Genomic DNA, 23,091 nt, shown 5'->3' on the forward strand with positions numbered 1-23,091 from the left:
GTGTCTTAGCACAGCACCTCGCTGGTTATTATCTCAGCCATGGTACTGCGTCTTTCGTAGCTCCTTTTGTTGTGATCGACCGTGCCCGCCTCCGTTTCTTGTCGCTCTCTCTACGCCGGCCTAGCCTCACCTTTTTTTTCCTCTTGGTGGCCACCTTTAGTGGCTGGTCCTTATAAGCCAGAGCCTTGTTGGTCTCCTGCGGCAGGTTAGGGCCCTCTCTGTCCATCCTGAACCTGTCAGGGAGGTTCTTAGTGGCCCCTGGGGGCTTCTGGTGTAGAGCATTCCCACTGAAGCTTGGGGTTCTGCTTTGCGGAGGTGGAGCTCGCTCATCAGCTGTGTGCACCTCGTCCAGCAGCTCCTGCAGCCACAAGCGACGCTTGAACTCCTGCAAGGAGCGGCCCTTGTCGTGCATCAGCTGGGCGTGGCTCACTGACCTCCTCCTAAAAGCAGGAGAGTGAAGTCAAATAAACGTGTTGTAGAAACAGACAGAAAGTGGTTTAAAAGATTAATTTTGTGATTAGATACTAGCATCTTACAACTGCATTATGCATGAGGAGAGCAGTCAGAGAACCAAATTCACTTTTCTCTTTGTCTGTCAGAAATCCGTTTAATTTATTTTATACAGTCAGATTTCTCCTGGATAGTTAAACAACTTAATACTTTATGACTTAGCACCAACAAAACTTCAAATGTTTCTTTTTTGTTTGACTATTTTTGTTATTTCATGTTATACCACAGTGTCAAGTTTATGTGTGAAACAGTTACAGACGTGTTGGCAGCTGAAATTGAAGTTCAGGCTCCAGGAAACCTCAGTGCAGTAGGTGGCAGCATAAACAAGTTTCTGAGAGTCATCACTGATCTGAGCTCAAGTCCTCAAAAACCCACAAAGTGGGAAAACCTCCTGTACCTTAATTTTATCTGTGCAGGTAAACTCTGGTTGTCTTTTCTAGATATAAATAAGTCCAGTATTTCAACTATTTTTCTTTCTCATGTTTAACTATTTTCTAGTCTCTCCTTTTTTAAGTTAAAAATTGCACAACTTCAGGATCCATTTCTTATAATTAATATAAAAAATAACTCACATTCTGCTACTAAGTGCATCAACTGGCCTCCCATAAAGAGTCACTGGGGAGCACAGCAAAAACACAGCCAGACTCCACTGGTGAAGCATGGCTATAGAGCACATCCTTGAGCCTAAGATCTGAAGAACACAAGAAATATTATTGTATTAGTCACTGCAGTTACTGAATTAAGATTTTGATCTACAAATTAATGCTAAACTCTTCATTTGCTGTTCAACAGTTTATGACACTAGCAGTGCAGTTGAAAAATGACACATTTCCTGTGAACGTGAGATCTCTCAGCCGGCATAAACAGTTCATCAAAAATAAAGAAGAAGCAGAGACTTACATGTTATGAATTTTTACAGTGAAAATCCACAAAAAGGTCAGTCTGGAAGCTCTTAAGAGATGATCCTGTTGCAAAAATTATTTAAAAAATTACTCTGCCAAATACAGTTTGGCCAGTTACAAACTTTTGTCCAGATCCATTGGTGTGAAGGCAGCCTGGGGAAATCCCCTGCGAGTCTGCTCCATTCATTTGCCTCCCAACAGTGTGTGTTGAGCTATTTATTTCTCCCCAGTGTCCCAATTAAAAGAGAGATAAAGATAGAAAGAGCAGCAGCAGCAGCCCATCAGCTGCAGAGCTGCTACTCCACTCCAGCCTGCAGTGATCTCATGGAGAGTAACGCTGAAGCATCATCTCTGGTGGCCGGAGTAGGAGAGGAGAGCTGAGAGGGGTTTTCAGTCCAGCACTGTGAGTGAGCCTGTGTGAGTCAGTCTGAGAGAGGCACAGAGAGAAACTCAAACTCCTCTTTGGGTGAAGATGCAGGCGCTACCTTAGCCCCTACCCATTAAGTCCAGTCCTAGCACCCTCCCCTCCTCTCCCTCTCCCTACCTCCCCCCACCCTTCACACACACCTGCTGTGATAAGGAGGTGGCGCCCATGCAACATCCAGACCACCACACAACAAAGAGGATACTGAGGACAAGCTTAGGAAGAACTATGTTTTTAACCAATTTTAAATTCCATTAACTGTACTTTAAGTCCACCACTAATTCCATCATAAAGAGGTCAGAAATGACAGGTGTCCACCAATGGAGGTAATCATGTGTTACCAAGCGGAGAGCGTATAAGGGGAGGGGCAGGTTTACTCCAAAGTAAACAGCTAGGCCTAACCACTTTCCCAGGGGAGAATGACCATAACCTCAGAGAAACCCAACCCACAGCCTCTCACTGCAGACCATTCAATTCACCTCCACTCTGCCTCAGCAAACCAGCTCACCACCGAATGGTTACAGTGGGCTCTGAGGTATCTCTGAAATCCAGCTAATAAGGAAAGTGGAGAGCTTTGTATTGAGGCAGCTGTATACAATCCTAGGATGTGTGTGGAGCATGAAACCCAACCTAAAGCATTTGGTCACATTTGCACTTTTACAGAAATGTAATGAATACATTAAGGTACAGCAGTCTGATGTAAGAAGGAGCTATGTAGCTAAAACTGCATGTATTTTTGGAGTCACAATGATTGACAGAGCTCTGTATGCCCAAGTGTAGTAGTATATGCCACTAGGGCTGTGTGATAATTCAATATTATCGCTTTTTGACTTTTAGCAGAACAATATCGAGATGATGTGATCACACCATGTTATTGTTCTATGAATGTTTGTCGTCCAAGTTAATGTTTTAAGATATGATTTAAAACTTACATGTTTTACTGACATGTTTGGTTTCATGCAGTGCATACACGATTCATTGCTTTGAACTTCAGTTTTATCATTTTAAATAGAATTTCCATTCTGTTTCCATATCATGACATTGTGATAAGGTTGATATATTGAACATATGATTTTAATGTGGCTGTAGAAGGCTTTTTTAATTTGTAGTTGAATGAATCCATATTGTTTATGATTAGTTTATGAATAAAAAAGTAGTAATACTGGCAATTGGGCACTTTTTCTTTATTAGGATTTTGGTTGTGATGACATTTAAACAAACACAGGATTCAGTGATTTTAATAAAACTTCTAATGAGTTCTTAGTAGCACTTCAGCATACAAGAGTGTACACGATAAGAACTAAATACTAGTAACATTGTTGTGATCATTCATTCACCAGTGGGCTGGAAATCACCAAAGATTGATAATTAACTGATCAGTCATTTTTAAATGATGATGTTGCAAATGAAGATGTGAAAATAAAATAAATCTGTAAATAGTTTAAACACGGCCAAGTCCACAGCATGCTAGAAGCCCTGTGAAGCTGTATTTAGGTGTTGCTTAACGCTAAATGCTAACATGCTGATGTTTAACAGGTGTCATGTTCACCATGTCCGACATCTTAGTTTAGCGTGTTAGCATGCTTTGTTTCATGCAGATATTTGTTCATAAACCAAAGTATTGGAGCAATTGCATATTTGACCTGATGGTGGCGATGGATTACAAGAGGTTTTTCAAGTCCTTACAGTTCATCCTGAGGGGAACATGATTGTCTCAACCAGATTTCAAGACTGTGAATATCTGTTTAAAAAAAAAGGTCCATCAAGTGAATGTGGAGATATTTAACTTGTATTAGGGGAAACTTTGGCCTGCTGGTGGCGCCAGATGAAGGATTACCAAAGGTCAGTTGGATTCATCCTCTGGGGACCATGAATCTCTGTACAGAATTTCATGGCAATCCATCTAATACTGCTCGACCAACAGTCAGACTGAGGGCGTTTTCAAACCTATAGTTCGTTTGCTCTGGTCCAAATCAGTGGATGAGTTGTTAACTTGGTGTGTTTTCCCTTTGGTTCAGTTTGTTTTCACACTGAGAAAAATCAAAGCGAACCAAAATGCGTCACTACAAGCTGCATGAGAACGTTCATTCCACTCATTGTCAGATGTATCTGGGGAGGGAACAAGAAAATAACCAGAGGAAGAAGGTCCTTAAGAAGGTCTTCTGGCCAAATGCAATGTTCTTCATTGCACTAGTCCAGGTCGGACCTCAATTAATCCTCCAGCTAGCTTCTAGCAGCTATTTATTTTGCTCATCTGCATCCCAGTATGCAAAGCACACCCGGCTGCGGGAGCTGTTTAGCTCAAACTTGCAGAGTACGCCTGGTAGTTGGGTCGGATCGAGGTCAGATCACGTTCCCACCACAAACAAACCACTCCAGAGTTTGTTTGGGACCAGACTGAGACCACATCCTCCAAACGAATCGCACCAAGGAGGAAAACGAACCAGAGTCCGATTCAACCGGACTAAACAGCACAGGTCTGAAAATAACCAGAGAGACAGACTGACATTGCCATCCATAAAAACGTATGTCCTTTGCAAAATTAACTGCAGTCTGACAATGTTTGATCTTATACATGTTGCATGAACTGAAGACCCTTAACTCTGCATGATCCTCTTCCTGTGAAACTTTAGGATCCTGAATCATACAGTTGGCAAATTCTGTCCACAACATTCCTGTTACATTATGAACATGGACTCAAATTAAAGATACCAATTATTATGAAAATGGATACTATGTGTAATCAGGGTTCATGTGAGTCCCTCAGTTGTGGTTGAAGTCCGTGTAGGTCTGACAGCAGATTGTTCTCAACCCAGTTAAATGTTCCTGTGATTGATTTCATGGTCATGACCCCTCAGTACAGGGTGTGCAGATAGCTGGTGCATTTGTATGGAAATGTTTTCTTTGTCCAAAACTCCTCTTTATTATCTTTACCATCACCTTCATCTCTTCTGATCCATCAGACCTTGTTTGCTGGTTGTTAAATTTCAGTTTTTCAAGGTCTTGAGACTTTTGAATCTTCTGAATTAGCACTATTTCTAAGTTTTATTCTAACTTTCATCCCAGTGGAACAAAATGGAGTAAAAGCTAAATCCAGTATTTCATTATGCGGCTCAGAAGCATGTCTGCTATTTGCCTGCGAACTATTCTAGATTATATCATTATAAACATTATGAACCAGCACATTTTCACATTAAACTCACTTGTTTTGAGCATTCATCAGGTTGTGTGTGTTCTCACTGTGTTGTGATAATCATTGTTTTAGCAATGACTAACAACCGGAGTAATCATTAAAACAGATAAATGGAGGTTACGTCCATTATAACGTAGCTAAATACAGAACACTGTGTCATACTCTGCCTGTTCTCAGGGAGTAATTGTTTAAATTGTTTGCGTGATTATGATGAATAAGGTCCATTCAAAATCATGAGTCATTTATTTGGGTACCGTACCTACATGCACTGTTTTAGTGGGACGGAATAACTTGCATTTCTCCTCATGAATAAGACCCATAAATTATTTTTGTGAACATTGGTATTAGTAGAATCACTTCAGGCTAGACTGTAGACCAGTTGGTGGTAAATTACTTAATAGAGGGCTCAGTATTTTACAAGCAGTAATGATTCAATTCAGCAAGGGGTCCAGAAGGGGTTTGGGGCTGGGACAAATATATGGCAGACCCCCCTGCTGTCTCCAAAACTCAGCTTTCTTCTGTTTCCAACGAGTCTGCCCCAAACTTCCAACACTTTAACATTTGGTAGGGAAAAAATACCTCATTTGATTCCATTCTGCAAAGACTTTACCTGCAAAAAAATATGAAAAAAATCCCATTTCCTGGCAGACGGCAGCATGTGGAACGGGAGCCAGGAAAGCTGCTTTTGATTCATGCTAAATTGCACTCTCAACACAGAACAGTATTCCTGTCCGTTTTTCATCCTTTTCACACTGCACCTACTTCACATTCACACATACAGAAGGTATACACACCCACCACAGTTTCAAAGAATTTGTACCCTCCTGTTCCAAGCAGCTAGCTCATACACACTCTGCACAGAGAAACACCCTCATTTCATGTATAAATTCAGAGGTCAGCATCTATTTTTGGATGTGTTGTACCCATTCCCTGAATTGGCCCACCCTATTATGTCATAAATCCTGGCCTTGCTTCCAGCAACAGTTCCTGCTTTTGTTGTGGAGTTACATTCAGACTCAGTATGTACTTGGCATGTACATTACGATTCTGTCCGTGCCAGGAAGTCAGTGGTAATTCCCATACAACTCACACACTGACTTTGTCAGCATCCTCTGTTCATGCTTTAAGTGAAATTTGAACATTACAGCAAAGTGAAAAGTGAAGACATGTACACTGAAAACATGCAATACCTGTTTTTAGAAAAATAAATTCAGCACAGTTTCTGTTGGACAAACTTATACAATAACTGAAATGTCATCTGTAACCATATATTCAGCTGCAAAGAACAGAATCAAAGGCTTTACAGTGTATTTGATAATGGTCCCTTTATGATGCAGTCAGAGCTTTGATCACTTGGCCGTTTGTTCACATGGGAACTTCAGGTTTGTTATCCTGGAAAACCTCACTTGAAAAATGACTTTTGCAGAGTTACTTTTCCTTCTTTATGGTTTTTTAACGGTGAGTTATGGGGCGCTTCAGTTAGTTTATCTGAGGCATGCTTTATAATGTCGTATTGTGGGCAGTTGGAGGAGTTTTCTGTTAATCATTCACACCTACCAATCATAACTGTCGTCCCTGGAATGCTCTTTATTCCTCTCTACCTTCTTCTGGTTCAGCTATTTTCAACAGCTCTGCTACTGAGGCAGCGTTTTGCTCATGAAAGCTCAGGAGATGCAATTTAAAATTGATGCACTCTGTTTTCTTTTCGGTTGGTGGTTTATTGGTGCTTAAAATGTGTCACATATGTGGTTACATTAATTCAAGACATTCAATGACATGAAATCAGCTTTCTGGGGATAAAAATTACTTTGGCATACAGTAGAGATGTGCAGAACATTTAGCTTTAATTATATTGCAGTTGAAATGCTGTGAGTGCTGACTTTGTTTAAATCGTGATTTATTTGGTTACATGGAAAACTCTGAAATGTATTGTCTAATCTTTCCATGAAATTTCTGCCAGTATGTGAGAGCAAAGCCACAGTTTTGTATGTGCTGAGCCTGAAAAAGAGTTGTTTAGTGTATTGTTTTTTCTCTGTGGGGTGAAGCAGACCTGTGTTTGCTATTGCAACTTGTTGAAAATATATATTCCTGGCATTTTCAGGCATCGTGTGACCAAACTTCTGTGCTTTCGACAGCTGATCTAACTCCATCTGCTGAGTAAGAAAAAAAGGTAGTAAGCCGACCATGATTCAAGATTTTTTTATTATTAAATGGACAACAACATATTGTCCATTTAATAATAAAACAATTAAATTAATGGAAAATATATGAAATTATTTGAATTGTTAAATATAGTTGTGATTCCATGTTTAACTTTTTTTATAGTGACTTGGATTAAATGTATAAACTTTGCACTGGTAATGCTATGGGTGACACTGACTCAAAAGAAATGTAGCATCCATTAGAGCTTGACTGACAAATTTGCCAGGATGATGCTGTATATTGGCCGCTATGAGCCTACGGCAGATAAATCGGTATCTGCATATATGTCGTACAAAAAGTAATAGTAAAAGTAAGAAATTGCAGTACAGTTTAGGTGGTTTAGATGTGTCTCCATTACATAGTTTGTCCTCCAGAGAGCGCTGAAAATTTTATTTTTCAGCAGTAAAACAACAGTACATATCTTGGTAACAATTATCAAAAATCTGTTTTTTATTGGTTTATGTGAGCGTATCATTCCAAAAAAAAATCATACCAAAATCAATCTATGTCATAAGTGTAGCAGCTACAGCATCCAGAGCTTGAAAATTAAATGATCAAATTTTCGGAAAAGGCTACCAGTAAAGATGTTGAAGTGATGAAGCTCATATCTATTGAGAGAAAATATTTCTCACAAATCTATGTTTAATATAATATTTCACATCTTCAGATGCAATATATTACATTGAATACATGTAAATTTACAGGTTTTAAGTTTATGCTTCTAATAACAAATGCAGACTTTTAGATTCTGAGCTAAAATGCATAGTGGACAGTTTAGTCAGGATGTCAGAAAAGGGTCACTGCTCCACACTTTAAGAGGCGTACATCCTGAACATTACCTAATTCCTGCTCAGGGTTAACAAAACATGGCCTCCTCTGTCACGCATTTATTTGATCTGAAAGTAGCTGCAAGATTTGTCTGTTTCTGTTTCTACTGCATGATATATGATCATCCTCCTCAGGTAGCGCTTTGGGGCTGATTCCTTATTTACAACTAGATTTTTTTTTTTTATGTTAACCATAAATGTCAAGCTCCTGGAGACAGTGAGTCGGGGAGGTCCTACCAGGACAAAAGCATGTTGTCCAGACTCAGTCTAGAGCACAAGTACATTAAATCATTATTTTTCAGACAGGAAATATCTGCCATTGGACATTTTGCCCGTAAAATGTATTTCTAAGATGAAATGATTCCTGCTTGGCAGAGCTTTACTCTCATCTTAGCTGGAGTGTATTAACACTGATCTATTCACTGTGAGAGCTTGTTTCTAGTGAAAACCTTAAATGTTGTCCGTCTTATGATTAAACCGTGTATTTGATCATGTCCTAGATGTGATTCAGAGTGATTCAAAAAGCAGAAAAACAAGTCCAAGTCCAAGAGTCTTTGACCTGGCCTTATGAGGTGCCCACCACATTAGCATTTCTCTCTTGGCAGATGTGGATGGTGGGGTGTGTGACTGTGGCTGGCCTCTCTGCAGTGGCCCTGTGCTGCAGGCTCTAGGGAAGGGGGAGGGGGCTCCTTATTCGCCCCCCCCCAAACCCAAACCACAAGCTGCCCGATGTCTGATGCCCCCCTCTCACTCTGCTGACCTCGGAGGCAGACCCCAGGCCAGCTGGACGCAGCCTGAAACCCCACACAGTCACCACATAGCCACCACCAATGGCCGCCACCTTTCTGCCCCTGACCTATCACCCAAAACATTACCATAAACTTCTGCCCGGCTGCCAAGCAACACACACAGCAGAGCTTACAGTCCGACTCTGCAGTGTTTGTCCATGTAAAGATAGCTCTGTCTGAGCTGGAGGAGAGGGGTAAGCGTTTGGTTATGATGGCATTTTACACGCGACATAAAACCTACTGTGGTGTTTTATGTTTTGTGGTTTGTGGTGATGCCGTGGCATTGCCTGTGGAACAGACTTTCTGCCCGCTGCAACAACTACTGTGCAGTATTTGAGGCTGATGAAAAATGTGTCCGTCAGTGGGAAACCGTTTGAAACATGCCACAAGTCTGCGTGCTCCACGTCTTTTACTCGCCTGACAAATCGTGCCGTTTTCGCATTGCCTCAGCCTCGGCGAAAATTGAAGAATCAATAGAGGTCTGATTGAGAAGACCACACACACATGGTGTTACGGTAATGACGGGTTGAGTCTGTTTGTTTGCATAAGTGAAGAGCAGGCTCAAATCGTTAATGAGTGCTTTGCGTCCAGCGTGTAACCACAGCTAAGCCAGTGGGTCAACAAGGTTGGCCAGACTAACCACTGTGTGTGTGTGTGTGTGTGTGTGTGTGTGTGTGTGTGTGTGTGTGTCAGAGAAAGAGAGAGAGAGGGAGAGTGAGGGGCTGTGTGTACATGTTTCTGCATGTCCTTGAAAAATAAAGAAAGTTAACATGCAGAAACTGAAGTGATATTATCAGAATTTGTCAGACTTCCCTTGTTTTCCTTTGCGTGTCTTAATTTGCTCTTACATCATCTATAAGCCCACTCTGTAATGTTTCTATATTTAACAGCAATCTATATTTACTTGTGCACTGACACACAGATACAGTTTTGTTTTCACAGTGAAAAAAAATATCTGTGAGACATTTCAGTGAATATTTAAATACTGAAAAAAAGGCTTCACTTGAAATTTCCAAATCGTTATAATGCACGGCGTGAGCCAAGTGCACTTCACCGACTCAAAGCTGATCCATTTACTGTAAATGAGCTTGTCTCTGTTGGTTTCCTGACCAATTACTGTACAGTGAACTTAGGTCCTGTATTTATTTATCCATAGGTTATTTTAAATGGACTGCACTCAATGCAGAGGCCTTGTTGAGCGGTCTTGTCCTCCCAGCCTTCTCTGGGACATGCTAGCAGTGCTTGGCAGACAGACGCGGATGCTGAAGGCAGCCTCTGGACAGCTTTATCCTGCGTCGAGCGAGGCCACCCGCTTCGTGCTCACCAGGGCACAGTGACTGGCACGGCGCTCTTCGACCTCAGTTTTCACCTCTCAATTTTCTGCTTCTCCGAGAGAACTGGAGAACACTGTACACTTTCTAAAGTTCTGTGACCGTGAAAGGATATCAAGGCCAACCAGAGAATATGAAGACTGAAAATAAGCATGTATAGCTTTAAAAAAAAAAAAAAAAAAAAACACTATAATGAGGGAATAATTAAGTGAATTATATACATTAAATCTGAGTGGTGTGTAATTTGATTGATAGACTGAAAATTTTTTCTTATTATTGATAAAATTATATTTATTAATTCTGTACACACATCTGCATGTCTGTCGGTCCTGGGAGAGTGATCCTTCTCTGTTGCTCTTCCTGAGGTTTCTTCCATTTTTCCCTCCATTAAAGGGGATTTTTTTTGGGGGGGAGAGTTTTTCCTTATTCAAATTGAGGGTCTTAGGACAGAGGATGATGTATTGCTGTACAAATTTTATAGCCCCTTGTGGTTTGTGATACTGGGCTAAATATAAACTGACTTGACCTGATTAATGATTAAATATGATTCATTTAAGATTGAAGCTGAAACAATTAGTCAATTAGATTAATCAGCAACTATTTTGATAATCAATTAATTGTTTAAACATACATCTGAAAAGATGAGGTAACAGTTTACAATTAGTAATGCAGTTTGCAGGACTATTTGCTGATTAAAACTTTATACAATAATTGACATTATTGTCAACAAAATCATACAGTGCGGATGTCTTTATTTCAATACCTAATCCATTTTCCCGTTTTCTGTTAAACTCATCTTCTTAAACTCTTAGAGAATGAGTCATTTTTTCCATCACAAATATTTCCTGTCCTATTTCTAACCACTGTCTATGTCTGGGTGGGTCCATTTCAAGCCAGTTTCTTATAATGGCCTTCCTGCCAGCTGTGAGTAGAATCTTAACCAAAAAATTATCTTCCTTCAGCATGACTTTAGTTATATTGCCCAGGTATAAAATGGAACATTCTTGGAGTTTTATGTCCTAATACCTCATTCAATACTGAATTCACCCTGTCACAAAATGGCTCTATTTTTTGGGTAACTTCAGAAGATGCATCTGTATGGCCACACTGACTCCAGCATGTTTGTTGCCTTAGAAGTTGTTTGCTTTTTATATTTGGTGTAATAAACAGACAACTTATATTTTTCCAATTAAATACTCTCCATTTATGTGAATTTGTGGACATCTGTAGTGTTTCATGAATATGGTGCCATTCTTCTTCTGAAATCGTGATGTTCAATTCCTTTTCCTACTTAAATTTTACATAAAATGTAGTTTTAGCTTGACATTCTATTAGACTATGATGAAGTTTAGAAATAATCCTCAATGTTTTTTGATGATATGCATTGACCATCATTTCTACCACTGGATTCTTTGCTTCTGGTGCCTCCCTTTTTACTTTTTTGTTGAACTATTCTCTCAATTGAAGATATCTAAACAAGTCTTGATTCTTAAGTGCAAATCTGTCCTTCATATCTTGAAAACTTCTTAGGTCTTCGGTTTTCAGTAACAGAACAAAATGCAGTCATTCCTGTTTTCATCCACTCTTTAAATGTTGAATTATACATCCCTGGTTTAAATTCACTATTCAAAGCTATCCATGTTAACACTTTCTGTCCTTTTTTAAAATTTAAGTTGTCTGGTAAGAGTGAACCAGGTTTCTAATGTAAATATTGTTATTGGATTGATCATACTCATATGTCCAGGGAGTGCTTTTTCTCCCAAGAGTGTTTAGATGTGGTAGCCAGGGATATACGTCTCAGTCTCTTTCCATCTAGCTATAAAACTATCATCACATCAATTAATTAGTGGTCGAAGTTGGCCTGCATAGAAATATATCTTAAAATTTGGAAGTGCCATTCCACCTTTATCCTTTGGCAACTGGAGTGTAGTGTATAGTTCTCTGACTTTTGTCCCTCCCCAAAAAAATATAGATATTAATTTATCCCACTCTGTGAATTGTTTTGGTTGTACAGTGCCTCTATTGGCAGGGATTGAAATAAAAACAATAGCCTTGGCAAAATGTTCATTTTCACCACATTTATCTCACTGCTGAAATCCATTGGGTATGTACAACATTGATAAAGGTCTTGTTATATACACTCCCAGGTATTTGATTAATTTTGAATCCCATTTAATATTATACTTTTGATTGATCTCTTCTGAAGGCGTATAATTGAATAGGATAATTAAAATTTTTGAAATACTCAATTTATATCTTGCATAGTAATTAAATTTCTCTATGATCCCCATCAACTTTGAAAAAGAGGCGTCGACCTCCATGAGATATATCATCACGTCATCCGCGAAAAGGCCAATTCTTTGTTCCCTGTCCCCTATAGCTACTCCCCTAAGTTCCCTATCTTGCCGGATCACTTGGGCTAATGGTTCAATATAAATAGCAAGACAACATCTCTTCCTAACACAAATCTCTCAGATAAGGAACAGTTCACCTTTAGCCTTGCAGTCGGTTGGTGGTAAATTGTTTTGATACACTGAATTGAAACTTCAATAAAGCCAAATCTTTCTAGTATTTTGATATAAAAATTCCCAATTAACCCTGTTAAAGGTCTTTCTTATCAAGGCTGCACATGTACTTTCCTTTTGAATCTTGTGTATTATATGTAGAGTTCTTCTAATATTAGGCTCTAGAAATCCTGCATTGTAGCCATAAAGAAGATCCATCATTGATTTTTTACACTGAACCAAACAAAGTCGGCTTAATGCCACCCCTGCATGTGCTTTTACATAGCATGCCGGCGTTCCAGATTTAGAGGCGGATTCAGATCCTGTCAGCCCCCGTTCCACCATGCCAGCTGTCCTTTTTACACAGTCATCAATCCAGCTCTGTGACTACCTCTGTAGCCGAGCTATTGGCGGAGGAACTCTGCCCCCCCAATCCGTGTCCATACCTTTTATACAGAACAGCGAGGCGGTATAAAGACACTGCATTCCCGCCTTGAATAGGCTGTTTCAAAGGGGTTATTGTCTTTTGTTTGTCAGCCTATTGTTAACCCAGTCTGGTCTTCATCAAATAAATCTGGCATGAATGTTTCAAATCGTTTGGAAATAACTGAAGTATGTTATTTATAGTCCATGTTTAGAATTGATATCGCTCTGTAGTTATTACAATTTTCCTTGTCTTTGTTCTCTTTGGGGATTACTGTTATGATCGCCTTTTTCCATGACGGGGGTTGCCTTCTTTTATAATCCAGTTAAAGGTTCTTAGAAGAAGTGGGTTGAGTTCACTCTGAAATAGTCAAGTCAATTTTATTTATATAGCGCCAAAACAATAACACCTTTCATACAGAGCAGGTCAAGACCATACTCTTAAGAAATAGTTTGTACCATTCTCAAGGGAAACCACTGCCTTGGGCCTTGTTTGTCTTTAACCTGCCAGTTGCCTTCTCCATCTCCCCCAGTGATTGTCTTAGTTTGTCTCTTTCCAATACATGGTAGATCTAGTGTCCTCAAAAAAATCCTCATTGATTCCACATTTACTGTAGAGGTTTGTGTATATAATTCTTTATAATACTCCTGGAAGATATATTCTATTTCTTTTGGCTCACTCTTCAATTTGTGTGTACAGGGGTCTTTAATTTTATGAACGGTGTTGTGAGTCTGTTGTGTACGTAGCCTTCGGGCAAGTAATTTAGTGGATTTAGGGCCCAGCTCGTAATACGCCTGTTTTATAACTCTTGGTTTTTTCTCTACCTCTTGACCCAATATCTCATCCATTTGTCCCCTCAAATCTTGTATTTGTTTATGAATCTTCTGGTCCTTGATATTTTTGTACTTTTGTTCTAAATCCTTCAGATCTAATATCAACTTATTACATATTTCCATTCTGGTCTTCTTGATATGTGTTGTCCTAGCTATTAACCTACCTCGTATTACAGCCCTCAGTGAGTTCCATAGTATGGATGGATATACCTCACCTTTGTCATTTTCCTCAAGATATCTTTTGATTTCCAATTTAACGTCATTACCAGTTGTTTTATTGTTCAGCATCCCAACATATAATCGCCACTCTGTGTCCTAGGGCTGTAGACTCCTGGTCGACTGGTCGATTAGTTGGTCGATATGCTCTCGTCCGACTAAATTCTCATTGGTCAAATAATCTGTGTGTTATTTTCATAAGGAGAAAAGTGCTACATCAACAGCTTTCCAGGAGTAATCCATTATTTCCTGCGGCGGGAGGGACAGACTAACAAATTACCTGTGAAAACGGGTGTATTCAAAACATCCCCATTGTTTACACAACTTTGAACTCGCCCAACCTAATGGAGACTGCAGGGTCTAACTGTACTGAACGTTTACTGAACGTGCTGAATGTTTACTGAATCTGTGTTTCTCCATAATGACACAACGAGAACCCCCACCAGGCCAAAAAAATATATATATATATTTGATATCCAACAGCGTTTGGGAGTCTCTGAGCAGCGCTGTTCCGGTACGTGAGTCAACCTCTGTGTCGTTGCCTGGGAAACTATTGGTAGCGTGGCTCCGTTAAGGTGTATGTTTGCATAGCGAGTGGGAAAGAGCGAGGGGCAGAGAAGTGACGGTGGATGCGAGCGGAGCAGAGGAAAAGGTCAGTAGTAAGTTGTCAGTCTGGCAGTAAATGTACAGTACAGACTACAGTGTGTCAATTAATAAATGCTAAAAAGTCACGTCTGTTGTTTCCCCAAATGCTGGAAAAGTAAAGGGGGTTAGCTCTAAAGTTAGCAACAATGGGCTAGCTAACCTGAAGACACAAAACAGAGAAATACAGAACAGAGAAATGTGTGGCTGCCGAGTTTACTGTGCACTCTGTCCCGTTACACCCCCCGTGCGCAAGCAAGACTAATCGATTAGTTGAAGATCATGTACGATTTTAGTCAACCAAAATTTTCTTTGGTTGACTACAGCCCTACTGTGTCCTTCCTTCTACTGTCTATTTGAATTGTTAAGTACATCGGCCATGCAAGTCTGCAATCTGTTACCATATAACAGTCTCCTTTCTGCATTAAAAATAGTCTATTCTAGAGTAAACTGAGTGTGGTATTGAGTAGTGTCTATAGTCTCATTCTAGAGGATGAAAATTCCTCCAGACATCAACAAAACCAATTCCTTCACAGGTAATGTTAAGTAGTTTTGTTAACTGGTTCGTTTTCTTCTTTTTGCTTGTATCTAGATTGTGATTCAATACCACATTCAGATCTCCTCCACAGATAGAAATTCCTTCTGCTTTCATTTCAATATTATCAAATAGGGATTTGAAAAAATGTTTATCACTATTGCGGGGTGCGTATTTTTGTGAAGAAATCTTTTCAGTTTCTCATGCTGTCGCTGTGATAAAAGGCTTTCTTGTAGAAAAGCAATGTGCATCTTTTCTTTTTTCAATTTTGTCATTACTCTGGCTCTTTTAATCGATTACCCCAAACCAATAACATTTAAAGACATCAGCTTAAGTCCTTGATATTGCATCATTATACTTGATGTGATTGATTTCACTGTATCCTCTCAATTCAACACCAGAACAATTCTGAACAGTGAACCAAAACATGTTAACAAACAAAAATGTTTTGCCTGGTAAAACCAAAAAAAGATAGATGAACTCCCCAAAAAGGGCACTCTCTCTCCACCTTAGATCAGGAATCCCTTTATAATTTTGGGGGGGGGGGGGGTAACACTAAGAAAGGGCCCTGTCCTAGATATGAGGAATAACCATAGACTGTAAAAAATAAAGGACATAGCCACCATGACATCACCCATTGGTTTGTGGACTCCCGTTTTGAAGCCTCAAGTTTGCATTTTGACTGTCGCCATCTTGGACTTTTGGAGCCAGAAGTGACCATATTTGGATGAGAGGGTGAAGCTGACCCTAGCTGCTAGCTTGGTTAGCACAGTGCATTTACAGTCTATGGTTAACTGTGATAATGCTAATGCTATTTTTTGCAAGCAAAACACAGGCTTAAAACCATTAAAACAAAATGAGCTTACCAGGAAAAACTGAATATCTGATACTTTAGAGGGTCTTTTAGTACAGCCAAACACTGAACAAGACTTTTTTTAGGCAACCAAAATGTTACAATTAACTTTCATGAACTGAAAACATACTGAAATAGCGACGGCTGTGCCTACGCCTATGCTCTGTGAATCTAGGCTTACGCCATGGTCACTTTACGTAACCAATGTTTTCACTGTGGTACCGACTTACGTGTGGCGGCACCCATCTGTCGCCCACCCACTTATAGCTAATTTACCTGGTGGCGGAAATGAGTCTCTCCGTTGTAGCTCTTGCATAGCTTTCCTTGCATTGTTGTAGGTTTGGGGTCAGCTGTCCCAGTGAATACACATCTTGGTGAATGGTCTTTAGAAGTGGATACCTTCCTCTTATAGAACGTTTTTAACGTTTTTGTATGCCTTATGTTATTGTACTACAGCTGTAGAATAGTCATGGTCAAAAGACAGCATTCGTTGTCCAAGTTGAATGTTTTGCCTTTTTGAGAACCATCTCTTTAACATTATACTGGAAAAAGTTGACAACGACGGATCTCGGAGGTGAGCTGGGGCTTGGTTTGTGCGCCAGGGCTCTGTGGGCTTGTTGAATCTGTAGATCTGTCATTTCAAGGAATAACATTTCACTTCTGGGCAGTTTCTCCAGGTACTGAGCTGCCTTCTGCACCCTCCGGTACTCCATATATCCGCAGGTTATTTCTTCTGGATCTGGACTCCAGATCGTTCAGTTTGTCGACAAATGTCTTCTGTTCTTTCAGTGTTTGTTGGAGTGTGTTGTTTGCAGCTGCACTCCATGTTTTCCAGCTTCTCAATTCGAATGGCGGCTTCTTCGAATTTTTAATTTTGGTTTTGTATTGCTTGTGTGTTCGCCGTTAACTGTTAATTCATTTCTTGTTTAAATTCAGCCAGCTCTTTCATATCCCGCTTGAATTCCTCTTTGAATGATGTGAACTCTGCTTTTAATTCTGTTCTCAGGTTGCTGATTTGTGTATTTAGGCTTTTCAGTCCCATTTGAAAGGCCTCTGTTGTCTCGTCTCCGCCATCATTTTTCTTTTTGTCTTCGTTCATGTTGCTTTGAGTCAGTCCTTCTTTTTCCTGCTTTTCTTGCTGTCTTTGCTTTGGCTCCCCAATTCATACTTTAGTCAGTTAAAACTTCAACACTCGTTTATTTTAAATTGGGGGAGGGGGCGGGTATTTGTCCGATTGTTGGGAGCTCTCAGTCTAGCCAGCAGCCATCTCACATGGTTTCCTACCCTAAGTCATTTTTTCAAACAAAAATGTCAAACATTTGATCATGTGATGGCTCCAGCTTCTCATTATTGAAGATTGGCTGCTTTTCTTTGTCTTATGTGTTTTGGACCGTTGGACGGACAAAACAAGCAATTTGAAGACATTATTTTTGGATTAAGGAAATAGTGAGGGGCTTTTTAAAAAAACATTTTCTGACATTTTATAGACCAAACAATTAATCAGTTAATTGAGAAAATAATCATTGCTAGATTAATTGATAACAAAAATAATTGTCACACTCAAGATTTATAGGAAAGAAAGTTTGTTGTTGCACACTTTGAATAAATCCTCATACAAGACAATTCTAAAGACAAGATAAGACATCATATGACATGAAACTGGGTCAGAGCAGGAACAATTTAGGCTATACAAAGGAAAACACAGGGTAAAAAAACACAGGTTTTATTGAAGTATGTGGTCTTGTTTAGTAGGACTCTCTTCATAAAAGGAACTATTAAATCTGCAATATTTAAAGATGGGATTTGTTGGTTTGTTGAAGACACTTTCCAGTAGGATTATAAAGTTAAAATTGTCAAATGTGGTGAACAGTAACGTCATGTACTCCAAATGTGTGTCTCCAAATACAGACAGACATTTAAAATTACATAAGATTAGTCATCCAAGTGTTTCTTTGTGTGAGCTTGTATGGTGAAACACATTAAATGAGACCAGCACTAAAAGAAAAAATATGAGAGAGGACACTGGATACAATGTTTATTTCTCTTCAAAACTCACTCACCTACAGATCAACTAGTTAACCACCTTTTCCAGTAATGAACAGGGGCCATGTCCCCTATTGCTGCATAATAATTAATGTCTCAGATAGCCTTGGACTCTTCTCTATAAACAGATGTTTTTGGATTTCTTTTGCTCACTGATATAGCTGAATCTGAAAATAAATACACTGAAATGTCTCACTGATGAACAGACATGGAAGGAAAACAAAAAAAACACTGTAACTAATCAAAATCAGGCAAAACCAAAAATATAAAACCAAAAATAAAATGATGTTTTCTTTAAATTTATTATTCTCTCTAGTCTCTTTTGTGGATGAAAGTCTGACAGTAAAGTGATGCATAAATAGTTGAGTTTCACATATAATTGTAGCTTATTGAAGCTTTATTTACACTTGTAAAACCGTAAAAAAGAGATCCAGCAGACCACAGTTTGAATCATCTGGCAGCCTGTTCAAGAACATGTGAATGTAGACAACATGCATGTACAGTGATGAGCAAAAGTTTTAGGCACTAAAAGTAAAGTGAGAACGCTTTCAAAAATGATGACATGAATGGTTTTAGTTTGTCAATTAACTTCATACAAAGTTCAGTAAACAGAAGAAACCTAAATCAAATCAATGTTTTGTGTAACAATAGCAGCAGTTTTCCTCAGTCCACCTGCACACAGTTTTTAAAGGTACTTGGCAGGTCGGTTGTTCGAAGCATCTTGGAGAACTTGCCACAGTTCTTCTGTGGATTTAAGCATCTCAGTTGTTTGTCTCTTCATGTAATCACAGACTGACTTAATGATGTTGAGATCAGGACTCTGTGGGGGCCATATCATCTTTTGCATCTTTTCCTTGTTCTTGTTTTCGCTGAAGATAATTCTTTATGACTCTGGCTGTATGTTTGGGGTCGTGATGCTGCAGAATGAATTTGGGGCTGATCAGACGCCTCCATGATGTTGTTGCATAATGGATTTGAATCTAAACATCTAAAGGGCCTAAAACTTTTCCACAATGCTGTAGGTCAAATGTTTTGACCATGGAGCTGAGAAAACTATACTGAGCCTGTGACACCATTATGATCAGTTTGGGATGTATTTCAACACAGGCTACAACATTTAATTTAAGGATCATTCCTATAAATTTGAAAGAAATGTTCCCTTTGTTTTCAGAAGTGCTCTGATCTTGACCTTTGGTTGATGAAACTTGCTCTGTAATTCTATATTTTTCAGAATGGTTTGTACTGGGAAAAATATCCCCACCCAATGAGCAAAAACTCTAAAATAACTTTTTCTTTCATAAAGTGAAAACACGTGCTCAGCCTTGATGATGTAAACGTTCAAATGTGTTAATTCACTAATGAACAGTGAGTCCATTAGACATTCGATTACATACTCTGGGCAGGAGATAAATCAACACTGACTGTAATTCAAACATGGGCTCTGGCCAGGCGGCTTGTTTTCTGTCCGACTGTGGTTTTCCAACAGTCTAAATCCATGAAGCGGATTTGCTCACAACAGCCAACATATTTCTCCAATCTGCATCCCCTTGTAAAGCAAAGGAAGGAAGGCAGAGCTCACAAGTGTTTGTTTAGTGCTGCACTCGGTCTCACAACCCCATAACATAAGGCCGGGCTTTCATTGCCTCTCCACTGCAAAAGGGAATTAGCTTTTAAAAGTTTGTTTTGTAAGAGTTGTAAATAAAGCGGCTCTGATTCAGACCCCAGATCCCCTTTCTCTCAGATGGGGTATGACTTGTGTGGGTGGCTTTGGAAATACTGAGGCATGCTGAATATGTTTATGTTACACTGTCCCCAAGGAGAGTTGAGCTTTGTGGTGCAGGATGGATTACAGAGGGGGGAAAGAGCTGTTGTAGACCTTTAAAGTTCAGTGTTAATGGTGGGAGTGAAGTGGCTGTGTAGGTGTGATGTGTTCATTTCACAGGTCGCTGGCGTTTCTGTCCACGTCCATGAAGGGGAAGGGGAATTCCCACATCAGCCAAAAATAATGGTGTTCTTGATAGATTTAGATATACAGACTTTAAAGCATGACTACTTGTATGTTAAAGGGATTGCTCAAAGTGATGAACCGATAGAGAACTATCACCAACTCTGCAGTCTCCGTCAGTTCTTCTGAACGTTTTAGCATCTTTCAGCTCATTGTTTTGGTTTTCTGGCTTGTTTCTTTACTGTTTTGGTTCAGTCTCATCACTCTCATTGACCTATTTTCAACCACAGAAGGCAAAGGAGTTCTGATAAACTCTCTGTACATCACCTGCCCAGCATCAAACAGCAAATTTAGTGACCAGCTGGTGAACACAATGAAGCATCCAGCAGCTATATATTCATACAGAGAAACTAATCAGAAATTAAGGACATTTTACTAAAATCATCACATAACCAGCAATAAAACATCTTGTTTGTTTAATGTACAATAGTCCGGCATACAAATACCTGTGAAACCACAACGTCTTGTTTTTACACTTAGATTTTTTGTACGGGTTAAATCAATGATATGGAACGTGTTAATTATTCGTTTGTTAGAGAGCTTTAGATGTGCTGGAAGGAGGATTTTGTTACAGTTGGACAGAGCCAGGCTAGTTGTTTACTCATGTTTCCAGTCTTTGTGCTAGGCTAAGATAACCGGCTGCTAGCTGTAGTTTAATATTTAACAGATAGATATGGAAGTGGTATCAATCTTATCTAACTCTTGGCAAAAAAAGCATATTTCCCCAAATTAAGGAGTTTGGGAGACTAAAATAGAGCTAAAAGAAGAGTGGAATTTGGACTTAAATTCACCAGGAGGCCAAAAACATGAATGCTAATGTGTCTCACTATTTTCTCAATGTGTAAATAGGCAAGTGTTTGCTAACATGTTTGCTATATCAACTTTATATAATGATAATATGCCAGCTCGTTGCTCTGCCCCCAAGTGGCCAAAAGAATCAATTAGTTTAAGTATTTTTATGAAACAAAGGCCAGAAAAGAAAAAAATCACAGAGGGGGCGGGGGTTAAAAACAGTAAAAGATGTCGATAGATTTATTGTAACACCTCCACAGCTGTAGATATCTGTTCCCAATCAGTACTTTTCGTGTAAGAGCACACCACCTCCTCTACAGTAATGAACCACAGCGAGAGCAGGCCTGTGCTGTTTGGATGGGAGCGTGTGTGTGTGTGTGTGTGTGTGTGTGTGTATGTGTGTGTGTGTGTGTGTGTGGGCGGGCATGCCTGAGGTTGCTGAGCCTCGGCCTTCTCCTCAACATTAATAAGGACTTCCTTCCTACCAGACAGAGTCAAACACCTGATCACTTACCAAGGAGGACATGCCCACGCATCCCTCAGAGCTGGCAGCTCGCAGGCTCTAATAAGGATCGGCCTGTGTTCTTTAGCTGCCCATCAATCAAAATGTTCACATGCCGGACATCCATACACAAATCATGTTTTCTCTCCGTACTCCACCCCTTATGTGTGAGAGCGTGTTTGTGTGTAAGTTTAGAGTTAGATATCATGGGTGGCGACCATATCCAGGGAGACAGAGCACGAAATAATCCCCCTCATACACACACCACTTCAAAAATTACAACTTTTTCTCCAATGGCAATAAAGTTTGGCTTCTTTAAAAATGTGGAGCCAAGATACACTAGGTGAAATGTGCATTTTTATGATGTGCATAACCTCTTATTTTTCCTCTTTAAATATCAGGTTTTTGAAATGGTTTTTATGTAATTGAATTAGAGTAACTAGTCACAACTGACTCAATAACACATCGACAGAGTTTTCAGCCAAGATGCTGTCAAAAAAAACACTTGGCCAACACAATGGACAAGATGCTGAACAGAAGATGCTCTTGATTACTGACTTATGACTGTAATCAGAAATACTCTGGAGGTCTTTCCTGAGATATCCTAATCAAATTATCACTTGATATGAAATTAGGGGTATGTGATATCTGAACTGAATGGGCTGCATATGTTGGCTGTCATGAATCTGGCTGTGTTCAGATTAGTGTTACATGGTTCATATTCTGTCAGCATACTGTACCTCCCAGGAACACGATGTTTCAGCCAGTCAGATTTTACTAAAAATGTTTAGCAGGGAATAAAATAGCCTTCAACTTAATTGAAACCTGCTGCTCTTTATTCCCTCAACCGCAGAGTTTATCACAGTAAAGCTCAGCATAAGTTTATGATTCAAAAATGTTTTTACAGACTTTGTTAAATTGTTTTAACATCCAGTATCATCTGGTCTTTCTGTTCTGTACGCAACAAAATCATATCAGTAGTTGCAGTACTCACAGTTACTGTGATAATTATGTTCTTCTGCTGAAAAACAGACCGGCTGTGATAGAATAGTTTGTTTTGGTTACCACTGGACATATCAAATTTAAGATACTTTGGCTTCCTAATATCCTGCTATAATCACCAATACATCAGTGTTTCCAATGTTAACTTGCCTTTCTCCACAAAACAAAAGGGTGGTGTTAATTTGAGGTCACAAACTTGAGTACTTTACTTGAGTATTTCCTTTTTTTTTGCAAAGTGGCACCTTATCTATGGTTGATTTGGTGACATACTGCAGAAGCCTCAAGCCTTCATTTAGCTTTTGCTTACAGCTCAGTTGATGCAGTGATGGTTGCCTCAGTTGTGGGGCATTGGTTGTTTACGATCTCTTAAATGTATAGAAAAAAAATAATCACATAACATCCTGTAAAGCAAAAATCACAAGGAGTATACGTTACATAATGATCATATTTGAATGTGTAATTAGCACACTCGAGGCAAATAATTACCTCTCTATCAGCTCTTAATTCAGAGATTGTTGTGTTTGTTTTTTGTCATTTTATTTAGTGGTGCTGAGTGGTTGTTT

At 39.4% G+C, this 23,091-nt stretch overlaps 2 protein-coding genes across 5 annotated transcripts in view; one reads left to right on the plus strand and one right to left on the minus strand.

Moving 5' to 3' along the window:
* ldhbb (lactate dehydrogenase Bb) overlaps positions 1-23,091 on the plus strand; it is a 66,715-nt gene that overhangs the window by 12,327 nt on the left and 31,297 nt on the right. The gene's annotated exons all lie outside the window — the stretch shown is intronic.
* LOC121897358 (parathyroid hormone-related protein-like) lies at positions 10-1,635 on the minus strand. Its single transcript, XM_042411776.1, has 2 exons — positions 1,083-1,635; positions 10-440 (listed from the first exon to the last, which is right to left on the minus strand). The coding sequence occupies exons 1-2, from the start codon at positions 1,184-1,186 to the stop codon at positions 29-31; spliced, it is 516 nt and encodes a 171-aa protein (XP_042267710.1). The 5' UTR covers positions 1,187-1,635; the 3' UTR covers positions 10-28.

Source organism: Thunnus maccoyii, chromosome 5, assembly GCF_910596095.1.
Source record: "Thunnus maccoyii chromosome 5, fThuMac1.1, whole genome shotgun sequence".
NCBI lineage: Eukaryota > Metazoa > Chordata > Actinopteri > Scombriformes > Scombridae > Thunnus > Thunnus maccoyii.

Coding starts and splice junctions, on each gene's coding strand:
- LOC121897358 (XM_042411776.1), bottom strand. CDS start 1,186: ATGTGCTCTATAGCCATGCTTCACCAGTGGAGTCTGGCTGTGTTTTTG. Junction 441..1,082: donor GATGCACTTAGTAGCAGAAT/GTGAGTTATTTT, acceptor TCCTGCTTTTAG/GAGGAGGTCAGTGAGCCACG.